At 41.5% G+C, this 14,690-nt stretch overlaps 1 protein-coding gene across 2 annotated transcripts in view; it reads right to left on the bottom strand.

The window, feature by feature from the left end:
• Window positions 1-2,191: 2,191 nt before the first annotated feature.
• tyw1 (tRNA-yW synthesizing protein 1 homolog (S. cerevisiae)) overlaps window positions 2,192-14,690 on the bottom strand; it is a 50,289-nt gene continuing 37,790 nt past the window's right edge. The window contains exons 15-17 of one of the 2 annotated variants that reach the window (XM_047392497.1): window positions 10,141-10,308; window positions 9,831-9,875; window positions 2,192-2,615 (exon numbers count right to left, since the gene is read on the bottom strand). In XM_047392497.1, coding sequence (XP_047248453.1) covers window positions 2,394-2,615; window positions 9,831-9,875; window positions 10,141-10,308 — 435 coding nt within the window. In that variant the 3' untranslated portion in view covers window positions 2,192-2,393. The remainder of the gene's footprint in view (window positions 2,616-9,830; window positions 9,876-10,140; window positions 10,309-14,690) is intronic. The other variant, XM_047392498.1, reaches the window with a different exon arrangement.

The raw sequence follows: 14,690 nt of genomic DNA, 5'->3' as shown, positions 1-14,690 counted from the left end.
TGTTAGGATTATTTGGAATGTATGTACCTGACTGTTGTGAAGTGCCTTGAGACAACATGTGTTGTGAATTGGCGCTATATAAATAAAACTGAATTGAATTGAACTTCTCTCAAACAGATACACAGCTCTAACGTCCATGAACTTCTAAGCTAAAGGAAAAACAGTTACTTTTATAAATATATATTTTAAAAAGATGTTTACATCCAAATTTAGTAAAATAAACCAGACATTGTTCTGGCATGCAGCACTTGAAATGACATTAAACAGCTTCACTCGCAGCCACAGGTTTACATTTAATCCTCATAGGCAGGAATGACATTTATTTGGGATTTAAAGTATTTATTTGATCTGTTCTGTTTCCGGGGTGGAATAATTATTCCACTGCAATGATTTTTATTTTTAATTTATAAAACAAGAATATGCTGCACAAGTTTGAGGATGCTGTGAACTTTCTCCAACTCACTCAGGCTCGAAATTATAAATAACTCATCAAGGCTGGGGCCTGTTAAGCTTTGCTTAGTGATCATGACTGATTGCTGTTGATAGTTTCTCTTTGCAGTATGAAAATGGTTTGTTAAACAACACTCACTGAACTGACAAATATTCAGAATAATGTTCAACAAACTCAAAACAGGGTGACTGGAAGTTCAGGGAAAATCTAGGAACCGCCATGGTTTAAGCCTGTCATTAACTAGAAACTGCTGTAAAACCAGTAATGGTCCCTTAATCAACAAAGCTGGAATGACTTCTGCAGTTGTCCACATAGACAATCTAAAAGTTTTCTGGTGAAAACAGACTGAGATGTTTCAACACAACTGTCAAGCATGGTGGTGGCAGCAACATGCTTTGGGGCCATTCATTGCCTGTGAAACTGGTTCCCTGCATTGAAATAAAGACAGCTTCACTTTCACCTCGAGTTGTGGTTTTAAGATCTGAAATATTAAAGTAGTTCACTAATGTACAGCAAAAGTGCAAAGCGTGAAAGTGCAAACACTGGTGGAACATGAAATGGAGTCATTCCAACATGGGCTCAGAACATGAACCGCTACAATTAAGCCCAAATGTATTCATACCCCTGGTAGATTTAGGTTTAAACTTATCTTAACACTACCAACATGTTTCCTCCAATTAGAAGCAATATTAGTGTTCTGGAGCGGACCAGCCAGAGTCCTGACTTAAATCTGACAGAGAATCTTGTGGAGGAGCTGAAGAGTAGGATGATGGCAAGGAGGCCTTCCAACGTGAAAGACTTGGAGCTCATCACCAAAGATAAATCACCCTAAACACCAGTGGAAACACACAAAAAGCTGGTCAGCAATTATAGGAAGGGTTTGAATGCTGTAATACCAATAAAGATGTTTTCATTGATTATTGGGAAGGGTATGTATAATTAGAAAAATGCAATTTTTATTAAAATATTTTAAAAAAAGAACAGATCAAATCTTTTGTTCAAAATTGATAGTCCCTTTATATTGTTTTATTATCTTTTCAGAGATACGCAAACATTTTTTCAATGTACAACTGATGCACCAAACTCTTATTTTGAACTATTGAAAATTCAAAACCTTGCAGGTGTATGTTGTGTTATTGTTTCCACCCAAGAAAAACATAATATTAAAAATAACTAAATGAATGAGGTTCAGGCTCATGTAGTAAAGTTCTGTTCACCCGTGTACATCAGCCATCACATCGTTTTTACCCGTCTCTGAAAGTCACGTGTTTATTTTCAGTTCATTCATGACATTTCACATCTAGGGGTTATAGCCTTTTTAAAACGACGAACAAACATGAACATTTTTAACATTTTCATCCTAAGGGGCCGAAAACTGTTTGACAGCAATTCTCTGACACATAAAACCCATCCGACAGTAGCTAAATGTTTGGAAAGATCCTGGCTTGGTTTACAGAAACCCCGAGTTGAAGAATCCCAAAATGATGCAACTTTAAAACTGAAATGTGTAATAAAAGAATTGTGTTTAACTGTTACGATCACACTCGAATTAGAAGCACAATTGTTGGTCTAATACGTGGAAAGGAAAAGCAAGAGAGACCAGAAAATATTCATTTCTCCAAATGAATAAAAATCCAGTTTAACGGTGAGAAATCAACTCTAAATACATGAGGATTAAAACCAGAACAGACTATTTATGTACATCCATGAAAAAGATGAAACAAACGTAAATTGAGTGAATATGGAGACAAAGGTTAGTAGTTTTAATGTTCATCATGTTGTGGTGCAAATACATTTAACGGTCCAAATACAACAAGTAAGACGGAGAAGGTTCACAGAATCTCTAAAGATAAAAATAAAACCCAGCATTTATGCATTTTTCACTGAGTCGCGGCAGCTCGTTCAATTCATTCACCCCCTCCAAAATATTTCACCTTTAGTACTAGCATCCAGAGATATCTTTGGTTTTGTTGCGTCGCTGAAAGCGCGTGTCGGCCGGGTCGAACCCTTGCTCATTTGCCCCGAACAGAGCCCAGCTGGGGGTCTTGGCAACATAGTCCAAAGCCGAGAAGCTCTGCTGTCCTTCGCTGTCGTCGTGAGCCTGGACCAGTTCCTGGAAGCGGTCGTAGTTGATCCATGTCCACCATTCACCATTCACCTTGAACTGGAAGGAACATCAAAAAATGCAGGATGCAAAAACAGCCATTAGAGATGGAAAACTAACATAACTAAACATCTTAAAAGACAAGTATCTGAGTGAGGCTGTTTTTAACACTTAAAATCAGCATCACAGAAACATTCATTCACATTTTGTCTCATTACAACCTCACACTTCAACATATTTCATTGAGATTTCATGTGATAGACCAAAACAAAGTAGTGTATGATGGTAAAGTGTAAGGCAGATGATACATGGCTTTAAAAAACTTTATCAATAAAAGCTGAAGGGTGTGGCAGATAGTTGTATTAAGCCTCCTTTACTCCGAGTCCCCTAAATAAAATCCAACGCAAGCAACAGATTCAAAAGTTAGTGAATAGAGTTCATCGGTTTCCAGTTTAGCCTCGGTAGACCCCGCTGTTCTGTGGACTCCTCAGTGATCATTAGGACCGAAGAACACAGCAGAAAGGTCAGGGAGAGAGCTGTGGAGAAATCTGAAGCTGGAGTAGCTTTGAACATCTCACAGAGCTCTGTCCTTTTAAAAAATGGATGGAGTGTGGTAGAACTGCAAACCTACTTAGACACAGCTGTCTACCTGAACTGGGTTCTACAAGTTGTTTTCAAACACGTCACAAACCACGAAGGTTTAAAGTGTAACGCCACAAAAAATGGAAATGTTTAAGTGGCAGGAAAACTTCTGCAAAGGAATCTGTCTAGTGACAGAAAAGTAGAGTCGATTGAAAGTCAGGCTGTAAAATAGCTAAATGTGAACAGTTCTGTTTGCTATCCAGCAGGGCAAACTGTACAGCACAGTTTGATCTTTAAAACAGGTCATGCTCAGTGAACCTGAATCATAGGTACAGACTGAACCTTCTTGGTAAGCTCTAAATGGAGGTAAAATGGTGCTAAATTGGCTCTGAAGATGACTGCGGTGCTGTTAAGGCTCAGCTTTTTGAATTTAAAAAGGTACCTTCAGGCTCGGCTCGTGGCTGCTTTGCCAGACCCGCAGGAGGACACTTGGTTTACCTCTTTAACTAAAGAACAACTCTGACTGGCAATACTGCAGGGGAAAACACATCACAGTATTTGATGTTTGTTTTAACAAAAGCAATTAAAAAGATCCAGCATGAATGCATGGACTAACACTTATTTGCACTGCAGATGACCTTCCTGCTGAAGATGCCTCACTGAGGGAGCATCGACTATATGTGTTGATAGTTTGTGCTTGACATTACAGAAAAAACCCTGGCTGCTACATTGTTAATGAGGTTTGAGAAGTAACGCCTGTTGGGAATGAACGTTCCTGGTAATGAGAAAGGATGATATTTATTCAGCCGCCATCCTGGGTAATATTTTCTGTCTATGAAGAATAAAGTAAAGCTGTGGTGTCTGTGAAGAGAACAAGACTGCATGCTGTTTAACTAATAGTGTCTCGCTGATAGTAACAGGGTTCCTACAAATGTTTTCGAAGTCAAAGCTCCATATCTATCCAGTTAGGGCTTAAAATACAGCTATGGATGAATGGATGGACGGACAAGACGAGGTGACTTATCACTGACATGTACACTGAGTCAGGAGGAACTCAGGGAGAATGTTGCCTGGATCTCCGAGGGGTTTCTTGATGTGTTTTGTGTATGAAGGAAGGTAAAATGTGTCACACAAAAGTTTGGAACAAAAATCCGCCTCGGTGAAGTCAATGTTCCTTTTCTTTTTTTCTTTATACCGTGTCCTGTCCGGCAGAGTAGCGCTCAGAATTGCTGTCTGAGTGCCAAGAAATTGCCCAACAGATTTACTTTCACAAGCAGAGCATCACAGCTAATGCTTTAAAGCTCTGCTTGATATTTATAAAATAAACTTTATTAGAAACTTCTTTGGGAATATTTCAATTGTTACGGACACGGAGACTGAAATGAAAAGGAAAAAAGAAGCTCAAAAAAGAGAGAGATGGGGGAAAAAGAGGAGAAAAGGACGAAAGAGTGGAGGAGAGAAAGAAGGATGAAGAGAATACAAGATTACAACCTGCTTGCTTCTATACCTGCAGCTGTTTTTTTTTTTTTTAACAAAATAGTACACGGTAATTATGAATGTAAAATGTACTTAGTGAGAGGTGCAGCATAAAATAGAACATCTGTGTATCTGTCAACACCTGAAGCTTAACACCTGTGAGTATGGGTGTGGACGCGCTTTTGTCTACAAGGTTTCTCCACAAAAATATGCAATAGCGAGTGTGAGGACCCACAGGCCTGCCCCATGGTCCCTGGAGGGACACTGTGGAGATCCGAGCCACAAACATCTAAAGAACCCCCAAAGCACAGGAACCCCAGGAGAACCACCGCCAGGACTACCGCAACCCCTCCAAAGAAGAGCAGTGGAGAGTCCCAGGGGAACCACCCAGCAGCGACAGTGCAGAAGCCCCAAGGAGCCGCAGCGACGAGCCCACAGGCCCCGCCGGCTGCCGTCCACGCCCGAGCAGATCCAGCCATGGACCCAGAGGCCCAAGACCCCGGGACACACCACCCCCTAAGCAGAGGCCCGACAGAGCCCAGGGGGCCAGGCCCCGGCAAGCAGCCACCAGGAGTGAGCCAGCAGACACCAAAGCAACCGGCCCCGGACACCGAGAACCACAAGTATACCAGCGGGCAGAGACTTCAACCACCGGCAGGCGGTGTGGCGGGGAGGAAGCTGATCCAGGAGAGGGAGCAGATCAAGACCCAACCTGTCGCAAAAAAAAACCAAAAAAAAAAACAGGCACAATCACCCACTCCCACCTTCATGCATACACATAAAATCACTCAGACCCAACGTAAGGATAAACAACAATGGACGTCATACACTCACTCACCCTCCCCATGCATACTCTATACTCCCAGGTCCAGACGCCAGTACCCCCTAGGGGCAACCAGCCCCCGGACCCAGGAGGTGGTCCCCTACCCTCCTGGGGCAGAGGCAGGCAGATAGCGCCAGTACTGCCCAGACCTGGGTGACCCCGCCCGGCTCCCGCCCCCCCCGCCCCGAACCCAGTCCCCAACAACCCCCATCCACCTCCGGAGAGGTGGCTATGTACAAAAGAGGGGTCCACATGGCCCAAAGCAACCAGCCAACCGGAGCCGCCCCAGGACGGAGCAGTCCCGACCCCCCAACGAGCCGCGATCCCAACCCCATGAGTGTCCCACCCCCAGTGAACCCCAACAAGAACCTCCCCACAGGGCCACCCCCAACAAGGACACCGATATCGAACACATCCCCCCGAACCCAAACGCCACAAATCCCCACCCCCCAGGTGAACTCCATGGCCGAGAAGCCGGTGAAGCCACACCCACACAGCGCAAGCACAATGTTCCTTTTCAAATAGATCTGGGCAGTTTGTATGCTCTCTCCAGGTGGGAGATGAGGTGCAGCCTTAAGTGGAAGAGTTTAAGTATCTCGAGGTCTTGTACACGAGTGCTGGAAGAATGGAGCATGAGATTGACGGACAAATTGTTGTGACGTCTGCAGTATTGTGGACCCTGTGCCGGTTTGTTGTGGTGAAGAGGAAGACAAGTCGTAAGGCGAAGCTCTGTTTATCGGTCTTTCTACATTTCTATTTTCACTCATGGTCATGACGTTAGGGTAGTCACCGAAAGAATGAGATCGTTTCTACAGGCGGTCAGATAAGTTTTCACAGCAAGTTAGCAGCGCTCTCCCTCAGAGATAGGGTGAGAAGTTCGGCTATTCGGGAGGGACTTAAAATAGAGCCGCTGCTCCTCCGCATCGAGAGGAGCCAGTTGAGGTGGTTCGAGCATCTGGTAAGGATGTCCCCTGGACAACCTCCAGGTATTTTCCAGCCATGGCCAACTGAGGTGAGACCCCGGGGAAGACCCAGGACATGCTGGAGGGACTATGTCTCTTGGCCGGCCTGGGAACACCTTGAAGATCTCCCAGAAGAGCCAGTAGAGGTTGCTGTGGAAAGAGATGTCTGGGCCTCCTTACTCAAGCTGTTGCCACCGCGATCTGACCCTGGAAAAAGTGAAAGATAATGGATGGACGGATGGTTTTTATGCTCACTGTTGCTTCCTCTCTTGGACAAAGTGAGAAAAAAAATACAGAGAAAAAAAGAGAACCGCAGAAAGGGTGCAAAAGATGAAGAATGGGGCTGGCAGTCAGTAAAATGAGGGATGAGAGACGGGAGATCCAAACAGAAATGCCTTGAAGTGTGTCAACTGAATCTAATGATCATAACGTCTCAGCAACACATTGCAACTTGCTTTCAACAAGGAAACTGTGAAAACACACACACCAAAGAAAATGAGAATGTAATGCAGTTTGAACTTTAATGTTATCTCAGCTATCATTAACTTCACAGTAGTTTGTGCTTTATGCTGTTTTTGTGCATTGGATGTAGGCATTTTTCTATCATTTATGTGCAAAAAACAACCTTGTTTAACACTAAGACAAAAACTTCAAAGTCTGTTGGATTATTAATGACAGAAGAGGTCACAAGTTGTAGTTTATATAAAGACACATGGAGAGCTTTTATACAAGGGACGTTGTGACAGCCTGAGTACTTCCTGTTGAATAATGCGCACAAATAAACTCAACGACAAACCCCAATTCTGTTTTGTGTAACGTCCACCGGCATGGGAGGGGGCCAGCCAAGGGTTTCCGGTGGGAATGCCCCACTGTCAGGTTTGAAAAGGACACACACCTAGCTCTCAAGCAGGAAGTCTTCTCTGGGGGTTAAGGTGGCGTGCAGTGCCTTACCAGCATCGGTACCATGGGCCCAACCACCTGTTTGTCTTTGTTGTTGCTGTTCCAGGCTGTACTTTATGTGCCATCGACCACAGTTTGTTGTGCCAGTGTGCACAGGTTGTTTGGGTTTCAAAACGTGAACTTGATTTCTTTTTATTATCATTGAAAGGGCGTTATTTTGTGTATCAATACCTTTGAAGCTTGTGAAACAAACTCTTTTTTTTGGTTTATTTAATTAATGTTTAGGGTATCAGCAGCTTCCAACCTTTGTGAGGTTTATGTGTTTCAAGGGAAAAAACATTATTTCACAATAATCTTATATGTCAGGAGAGAGACCTGATTGGCACCCCAGACCTTGATTATATGTAACCGTCACAACGCACCAATCAGTCTTTTTTTTTAAGGTGGATCCAGATTCAGTTTCCTTTGAGGTCTGACCAGCCAAATCCAGTTTTGGATAATAAGGATTATAACAAAAGAGATACAAAAATGTGATGCGGGCTGTCCGATTTCGATCTCAGGCTGAATGATTGTTGGAGATAACAATTTCTGGGTCGGTGTTCCTTTCAGTTAAATGCCTGAGTCCTGACCAACCGAAGGAAAGTGGATCATATCAGTTCTTAAATCACTGCAGTGGCTTCCTGTTTGACAGACAATACATGTTCTGCTGTTGGTCTATAAAGCACTAAATGATCGTGGGGCGAAATACATTTCTGAGTCGCTCGTTAAGCAAGCACCATGTAGACCCCTCAGGTCTTCAGAGACCTGCTTACTGAGTGCTCTCAGGACCAGAACTCAACAAAGCGAGGCAGCTTTTAATTTCTATGTTCCTCAAACTCCCTGAAAACCTGAGATGTGCAGAAATGGTTGGTTGCTTTAAATCTGGACTGAAAACATTTTTATTTGCTGCAGCTTCTGTTCAAAGAACTAATGAACTGTTTGAAACATTTGCTTCTTTTATGATGTTAGTATCTGTATTTTAAGTTTGCTTTTTTGCAATGCTTTTATGCTTTGTCATTTTCTTTCTGTCTTTCATTTGAAGTGCTGTGAAGCACTTTGTATTCCCTTGTGGATAAATGGTACTTTCAGGTTTTGAATAAATGAGCTCAAATTCTGTTCCTTAAATGTCTTTTTTTTTTGCATGTCTGCAAAACAATACCTAAACCCATTTGCTGCTGTGCATATGTACCCCCTCAGTGGTACGGGTGTATCAGCATATAAACAGAGTATCTACATATTCAATGAAACAGATATCCCTGCAACATCAGTTATTGCTTCGGATGGGCCCAAACCTGAAGGGAGCAGAACTTTCATTGACACATTTTAATGATTTCCCTGCAAACCAGTGGACAAACGTGCAATCTGCTTCGCCTGAGTAACTGAGGGGTGTTTTTTCATCCTCACTGCAGCTTGAACTGAGCTCAGCTAACGATGCATATTTTCTGCCAGCCAATTTTCATGCCTCATATTTGCAACTTTAGTTGCTGAACTGGGACCCTGATGTTGAGCCAGTTTGTAAGGAAATCAGATAAGTCCTTACTTACTCCTGTGTGAAACATTAACATGGCCTCCAGTATGAACATATGGAATAAATGTGAGCTACCTGCAGACCTACAAACTAATGTTCAGCATCATCTCTCTGCCCAGTGACTCATAAATCAATATTAATTTCTTTCAAACAACCAGTCCATAACTACTCCTCTTTAGAGGTTATCCACCTTTGTTTAGCTGTCAACGATAATTTACTATCAGCTTATTCCCACATCCTTTTTCTGACCATTATGGACCAATTAGCACAGCTATGGTGAATTTCTACCACCACTTTTCTTCTTTGTATGCAAACGTGTGCTGAGACCTGGACAGCTCGCACCAGAACTTCTAACTTAAGCAGTTTTGGGAATATATTGTCCAATATTCTGTCTTAAAAACTTTTACAATATTTAATTTACAATATTTTCTCTCCAAGGGATGTTTAACAAAACTATAAAATTAAGTAGTTTTGTGTCATATCCAAATCTTTATCTGCCCTATAAGTCAAGATATAAAATAAATGAAAAGGTTTTGAGAGCAAAGTGCTTAGGCATCTAAAAGAGCACAGAGGTGTGAAGGGCTGAAGCCCCCTCAGATGAATTGGGTGAAGGAGATGAAATTCAGGCTACAGAAATGGGAAATGAGAGGCTGCTGAGCCCACATCCTTATATAAAAGCTGGCTCTATCATGTCTTGAAGGGGGATTTTGTTCTGGGCTGAGTACATGACTCTTGCTTATTATATAAATTTCTCTGAGATCTGAGAAACAACATCCATTGCTGCACCTGAGCACCAAGCATTGGTAATATTTCACATAAATGGTTTTATGATAGAACTCTTATGAGTGGGCAAAGGAGAAAGTTTAACTTGTGGAACATGGTTAAAAATAAATCTTTACAAATGCTTTGAAAAATAAAACCGAGTGGTTTTCTTTTTGTGTCTGCAGAGCAGAGAGACAGTTTACCAAACAACTATCACTCCTTGCAGAATGGGATGGTGGAGAACAGCGCAGCAAAGTCAAAATGAGAACATGATTAGGAGAGCGTCCCGTTTCATGAAGTCATACATACAGGAGCTGTTTAAATGAAATTAATAAAAAATCATTGCGATTATGTTGGCTTCATAAATTAAACACCCAAAATGTGTTTTTAAAACCATTTTGTTGAACACAAAGGATACATATTATTACTTCACGCAGATTGTTACAACTGAATCTAAATCCCCCGTTTTGTTTCCTTAGGGTTCTCATCTCGGGTCAGCAGCTGAGGTCTTACCTTAGTGTGTGCAATGAGCAAACAGTTCGAGTGCTCATGCTCACAGGCGATCTCATAGTGAGGCAGCATGTCAGCCAGCTGCCGGACGAAGGCGACCACCTCCTGATGCCAGGGAACGTTCGCCATGGTCAGGCTGCTGGCAGAGCTCTCCCCGCAGTACGTCACACCCTGGACAGAGACAAGGACACGGTCAGACAAGAACAAAAAAAGACGTCTAACACATGAGATCCAGATGAGGTAAAATTAGAAAAAACTAGTAAATATGAAATCAGGAAAAAAAAAATAAACATCCTAAATTGAACATAAATCAGTATGAAGATTCAAACATTGGACCTGCTTGATGATGGATCTAATTCAAAGGCAGGACATCTTGCATATATTTTCTGTTCCTGATTATTTTTTATGATTTCTGGCTAATTACATCCAACTCTGCATGCCGGGGCAATTATTATTTAACACTGCAACAATCAACCTAAAGAAAAGGTTTTTCAGGGTAAAGAAATAGAATAAAACATTTTATTGTGTCTACAACATTCTGAAGACTAGAAGAAAAGGTCAGAGATTAAACCACTGGAATGATGTGAAGGTGGCTAAAACAAAAGCCTTTGAAACTATGTGTAGGGGAATAAAATTCATAAAAAATTACAAATAATACTAAATATACAATTTTTCTTACAAAGTATTACAGGGTGCCTACACTTTTTTCATTTTAAAATTCACCAGTTTCCTGCGTAGCAGCAAGGAGCCATCTGGTATTTGGAGAAATAACATGGAACATAAGGTGTCGCTTTATGCAGATATTTTACTTTTTATTTCAAGCCAGTAACTTCACTGGCTTCAGCTGGTCAGCTTTCCAAGTGTACACTGAACCTTACCAAGAGTGAGTTTTCCCCTTTAAGTAGCAGAGCAAATAAATAAGATTTCACTAATCTGCCTGTTAGTGTTGAAAGACAAAAATTCACATATTTGGGTATCACAGAGACAAAAAAAACATAAAAACCTATACAAAGAGAATTTGATTACAATCAAGTGAAGTGATTCCTTACATAATAGACACCTTTGTCTATATCTCTGGTAGGATGTAGGAATTTAAATAAAATGACTACACTGGCCAAATGTTTATACCTTTTTCAGGCATTACCTGTTTTTATTCCCAGTGTGTTTTTCTAATGAACTGGACTCGATGTTTTCTCCTTACATCTGGCAGGGCAAACGCCCAAGGCTTAATAAGATTCATCTTTAAAAACCTATAGGGGAGGGGGACCTTGCCCTCCACAGTTTTGGTTGTAATTATTGGGCATCTAACCTTAGATGTTTAGTGCCCCGGTAATTTTACCACACTGAGGGACTGCCCTGACTGGGTGACTATGGAAGTATCCAGCAACAATAATATATCTAGACCAGCTATGCTCTGTTCCCCACTTTCACTCTCCTCGTTTACCTCCATTTTAAACCTTGTAATGAAACACTTGGGGCCAGTTTAGTAACTATTTTAAACTTCATGACTTTTCCCTTCCAAGCCCCATTGCATTTAATTATTTCTTTAAACCATCTACGGTTTCTAGAGAACAACTTAGCAACAAATGCGGTCTATCAGAATCCCACTTCTTTAGATATTTGCAAGCCAGACGTTTTATTCAATCCCATTTTTCAGACTCAGTTTCTCTGCCAGAGACTACATTCTTAGAAACTATCCTGACCCATAGAAGGTTGATTTCGTGGCTTTACAATCAAATACTAAATCTGAACTAGACCATCTCATCCAAACTTAAAACATAATGGGAGGAAGACTTGATGATCTGGATTATTTTATAGAAATTTTCATTTTATTCAAATGCGTGGTTTAAATACACTATGTATTTGATTCCTTTATAACCACAGGGTCTTCTTTTTTTTATACGGAAAAGAAAAAACTATAATAAACAATCATAATAATAAATAATAAAAAATGGTGATTAAAAAAAGTTCCCAGTTTTCCAGTCTCCAATTTCTTGATTTTTCTGACAGTTTTGAAACATTCCAGCCATTTGATATGCGACTAATTCATGCGTTCATCTTTAGTAGAATTGATTACTGCAACGGTGTCTTCACAGGTCTGTCTAAAAAGTGGATCAGACAGCTGCAGTTGATCCAGAACGCTGCTGTCAGCGTCCTCACTAGAACTAAGAAAGTGGAGCACATCACCCCGGTTCTAAAGTCCCAACACTGGTTCCCTGTAGCTCAGAGAATAGACTTTAAAATACTTCTGTTAGTCTATAAATCACTGAATGGCTTAGCACCAAAATACATTACAGACTTGTTGTCAGTGTATCAACCACCCAGACCTCTCAGGTCTTCTGGCTCAAATCTAGTCTGCAGAACCAGAACCAGAACCAAACATGGAAAAGCAGCTTTTAGTTCTTATGCTCCACTAATCTGGAATAAACTCCCAGAAAACTGTAAAAGCACCAAAACCCTAAGTAACTTTAAATCAAGAATAAAAACGTATTTGTTTAGAGTGGTCTTTGAATGTGTTATCTACACACATCTCATGCAGAAAGACCCCTGGCTGGGATCTGAACGAAGGACCTTCTTGCTGCAAAGCAACAGTGCTACCAACTGTGGCACAGTGCAGCAAGCACAATAGAAACCTGTACAAGTGATTTCATTATCCACTAGTTCAAAATAAAATCTTTATATAGCTCTATTTTACCCTATCTAGGCATGAAAACGTGGGTGTCTGAGACTCAAGGGCTGCTTGAGCATCCACTGCACAAAGAATAGAAAAACTAACAATGTGCACTGCATCATTAAGGGGTTGAATCTTTTTAAGAGACCGTACAGGGGTGGCTAGAGGGAAAAGGCGAAAGCACTGAACAGACTTGATGAAAGACCTTGGAGTTATCGGCCATGCCTGGAGGTCCTCTGAATAAAGATAATCTTTCCAGGACTTTGTATAAATCACATGGAGTAGCAGAGTCAGGAGGAGAGAGCAACAACAGAGATTGAAAATTACTTTTCAGATGTACCGAAGGAATTCATGTTTTGTATCAACCAGGGACATGTGTAGAAGCGACGAAGCAAAAGAATGAGAGCCCTTCCCTGTTCCAATAATCTATTCCTTCCGCCTTTAATAGAAATCGTAAATATTGATTGCCGAACACTGTCACACACACCTGTGTATGTTGCACCAAATTTATCTCTGCCACATTTACAGTGTTGGCTGAATCTTCTCACTCTCTCCCCACTTCTAATCCATTTCTTCCAGCAGGGGAGGGATCAGTGACAGGGAAATGGATCCAGTTCTCAGCTGAGATGGTAAATCCCACATCAGACAACAGTGAACAGTGGATTGCAAATTAAGCAGGCAGAATGCAGTGTATCAAATGGGATGTTAAGTTAACTGATGTGGTGATAACAAAAGTCGTGCCACAGGTAAATGTGAAAAGCACACACCCACGCAATTTATTCTGTTTACAGATCTAAACTCTGATGTACAGCATGATGAATCTGAAATGACAGGATTGATTGAAATACCAAATACAACAAACGAACATATAAAAGTATTTGCCCTTTGTGTTATTTCCAGTGGTGTGTAGTGACAAACAAATCTTCCTTGCTCCATTCTAAAGTCCAAAATTAAAATATCTCAGTTTCACTGAGCACTGTACAAAGGACAATCAAAAAATATGGAGTTTTTAAAATCTCAGAGTAACCTTTGTAGTTGTCATTTTAAAACAGTAACACCAACCTTTAGAAATGTTAGAATTGCAACCAATACAACTGGTTACCAGGGCTGCACGGTGACGCAGTTGGTAGCACTGTTGCCTTGCAGCAAGAAGGTCCTGGGTTCAATTCCCGTCCGGGGGTCTTTCTGCATGGGGTTTGCATGTTCTCCCCGTGCATGCATGGGTTCTCACCAGGTACTCCGGCTTCCTCCCACAGTCCAAAGACATGCCTGTTAGGTTAATTGATCAATCTAAATTGCCCTTAGGTGTATGAATGAGTGTGTGCTTGGTTGTTTGTGTGTTGCCCTGCGATGGACTGGCGACCTGTCCAGGGTGTACCCCGCCTCTTGCCCATAGACTGCTGGAGATAGGCACCAGCTCCCCCACGACCCGCTGTGGAATAAGCGGTAGAAAATGACTGACTGTCAACTGGTTACCATTTAATTATATCAACATTTCTTTTAACTCCCTCATTTTCTACCTTACTATTGGTCATCAACCTAAACACAAAAATCCCTACAGTGAAAACTGGTGGTGGCAGCATCATGCTGTGGTGATGTTTTCATCAGTAAGGAAACAGAAGCTGATGGGAAGATAAATGGAGTTTAATAAAGGTCAATCCTGGAAATAAACCTGTTAGAAGTCGCAAAGGGCCCAGGTTGCAGGAAAGGTTCTGCTTTCAGGCCGACGACGACTCTAAACGTGCACACAGAGCTAAAGTGGTTCAGGTTGATGTGTGAGAATGGCCCAGTCAAAGTCCATATATAAACCAAATGAGAATCAGTGGCAAGTCTCAAAACTAGGTGTTCACAGATAATAATCTGACAGAGGTTGAGCTATTGA

This window comes from Girardinichthys multiradiatus, chromosome 18 (assembly GCF_021462225.1).
Source record: "Girardinichthys multiradiatus isolate DD_20200921_A chromosome 18, DD_fGirMul_XY1, whole genome shotgun sequence".
In the NCBI taxonomy this organism is placed as follows: domain Eukaryota; kingdom Metazoa; phylum Chordata; class Actinopteri; order Cyprinodontiformes; family Goodeidae; genus Girardinichthys; species Girardinichthys multiradiatus.
Note: the sequence above shows the minus strand (reverse complement) of the source record. Positions and strands in the feature narration are given on the sequence as shown.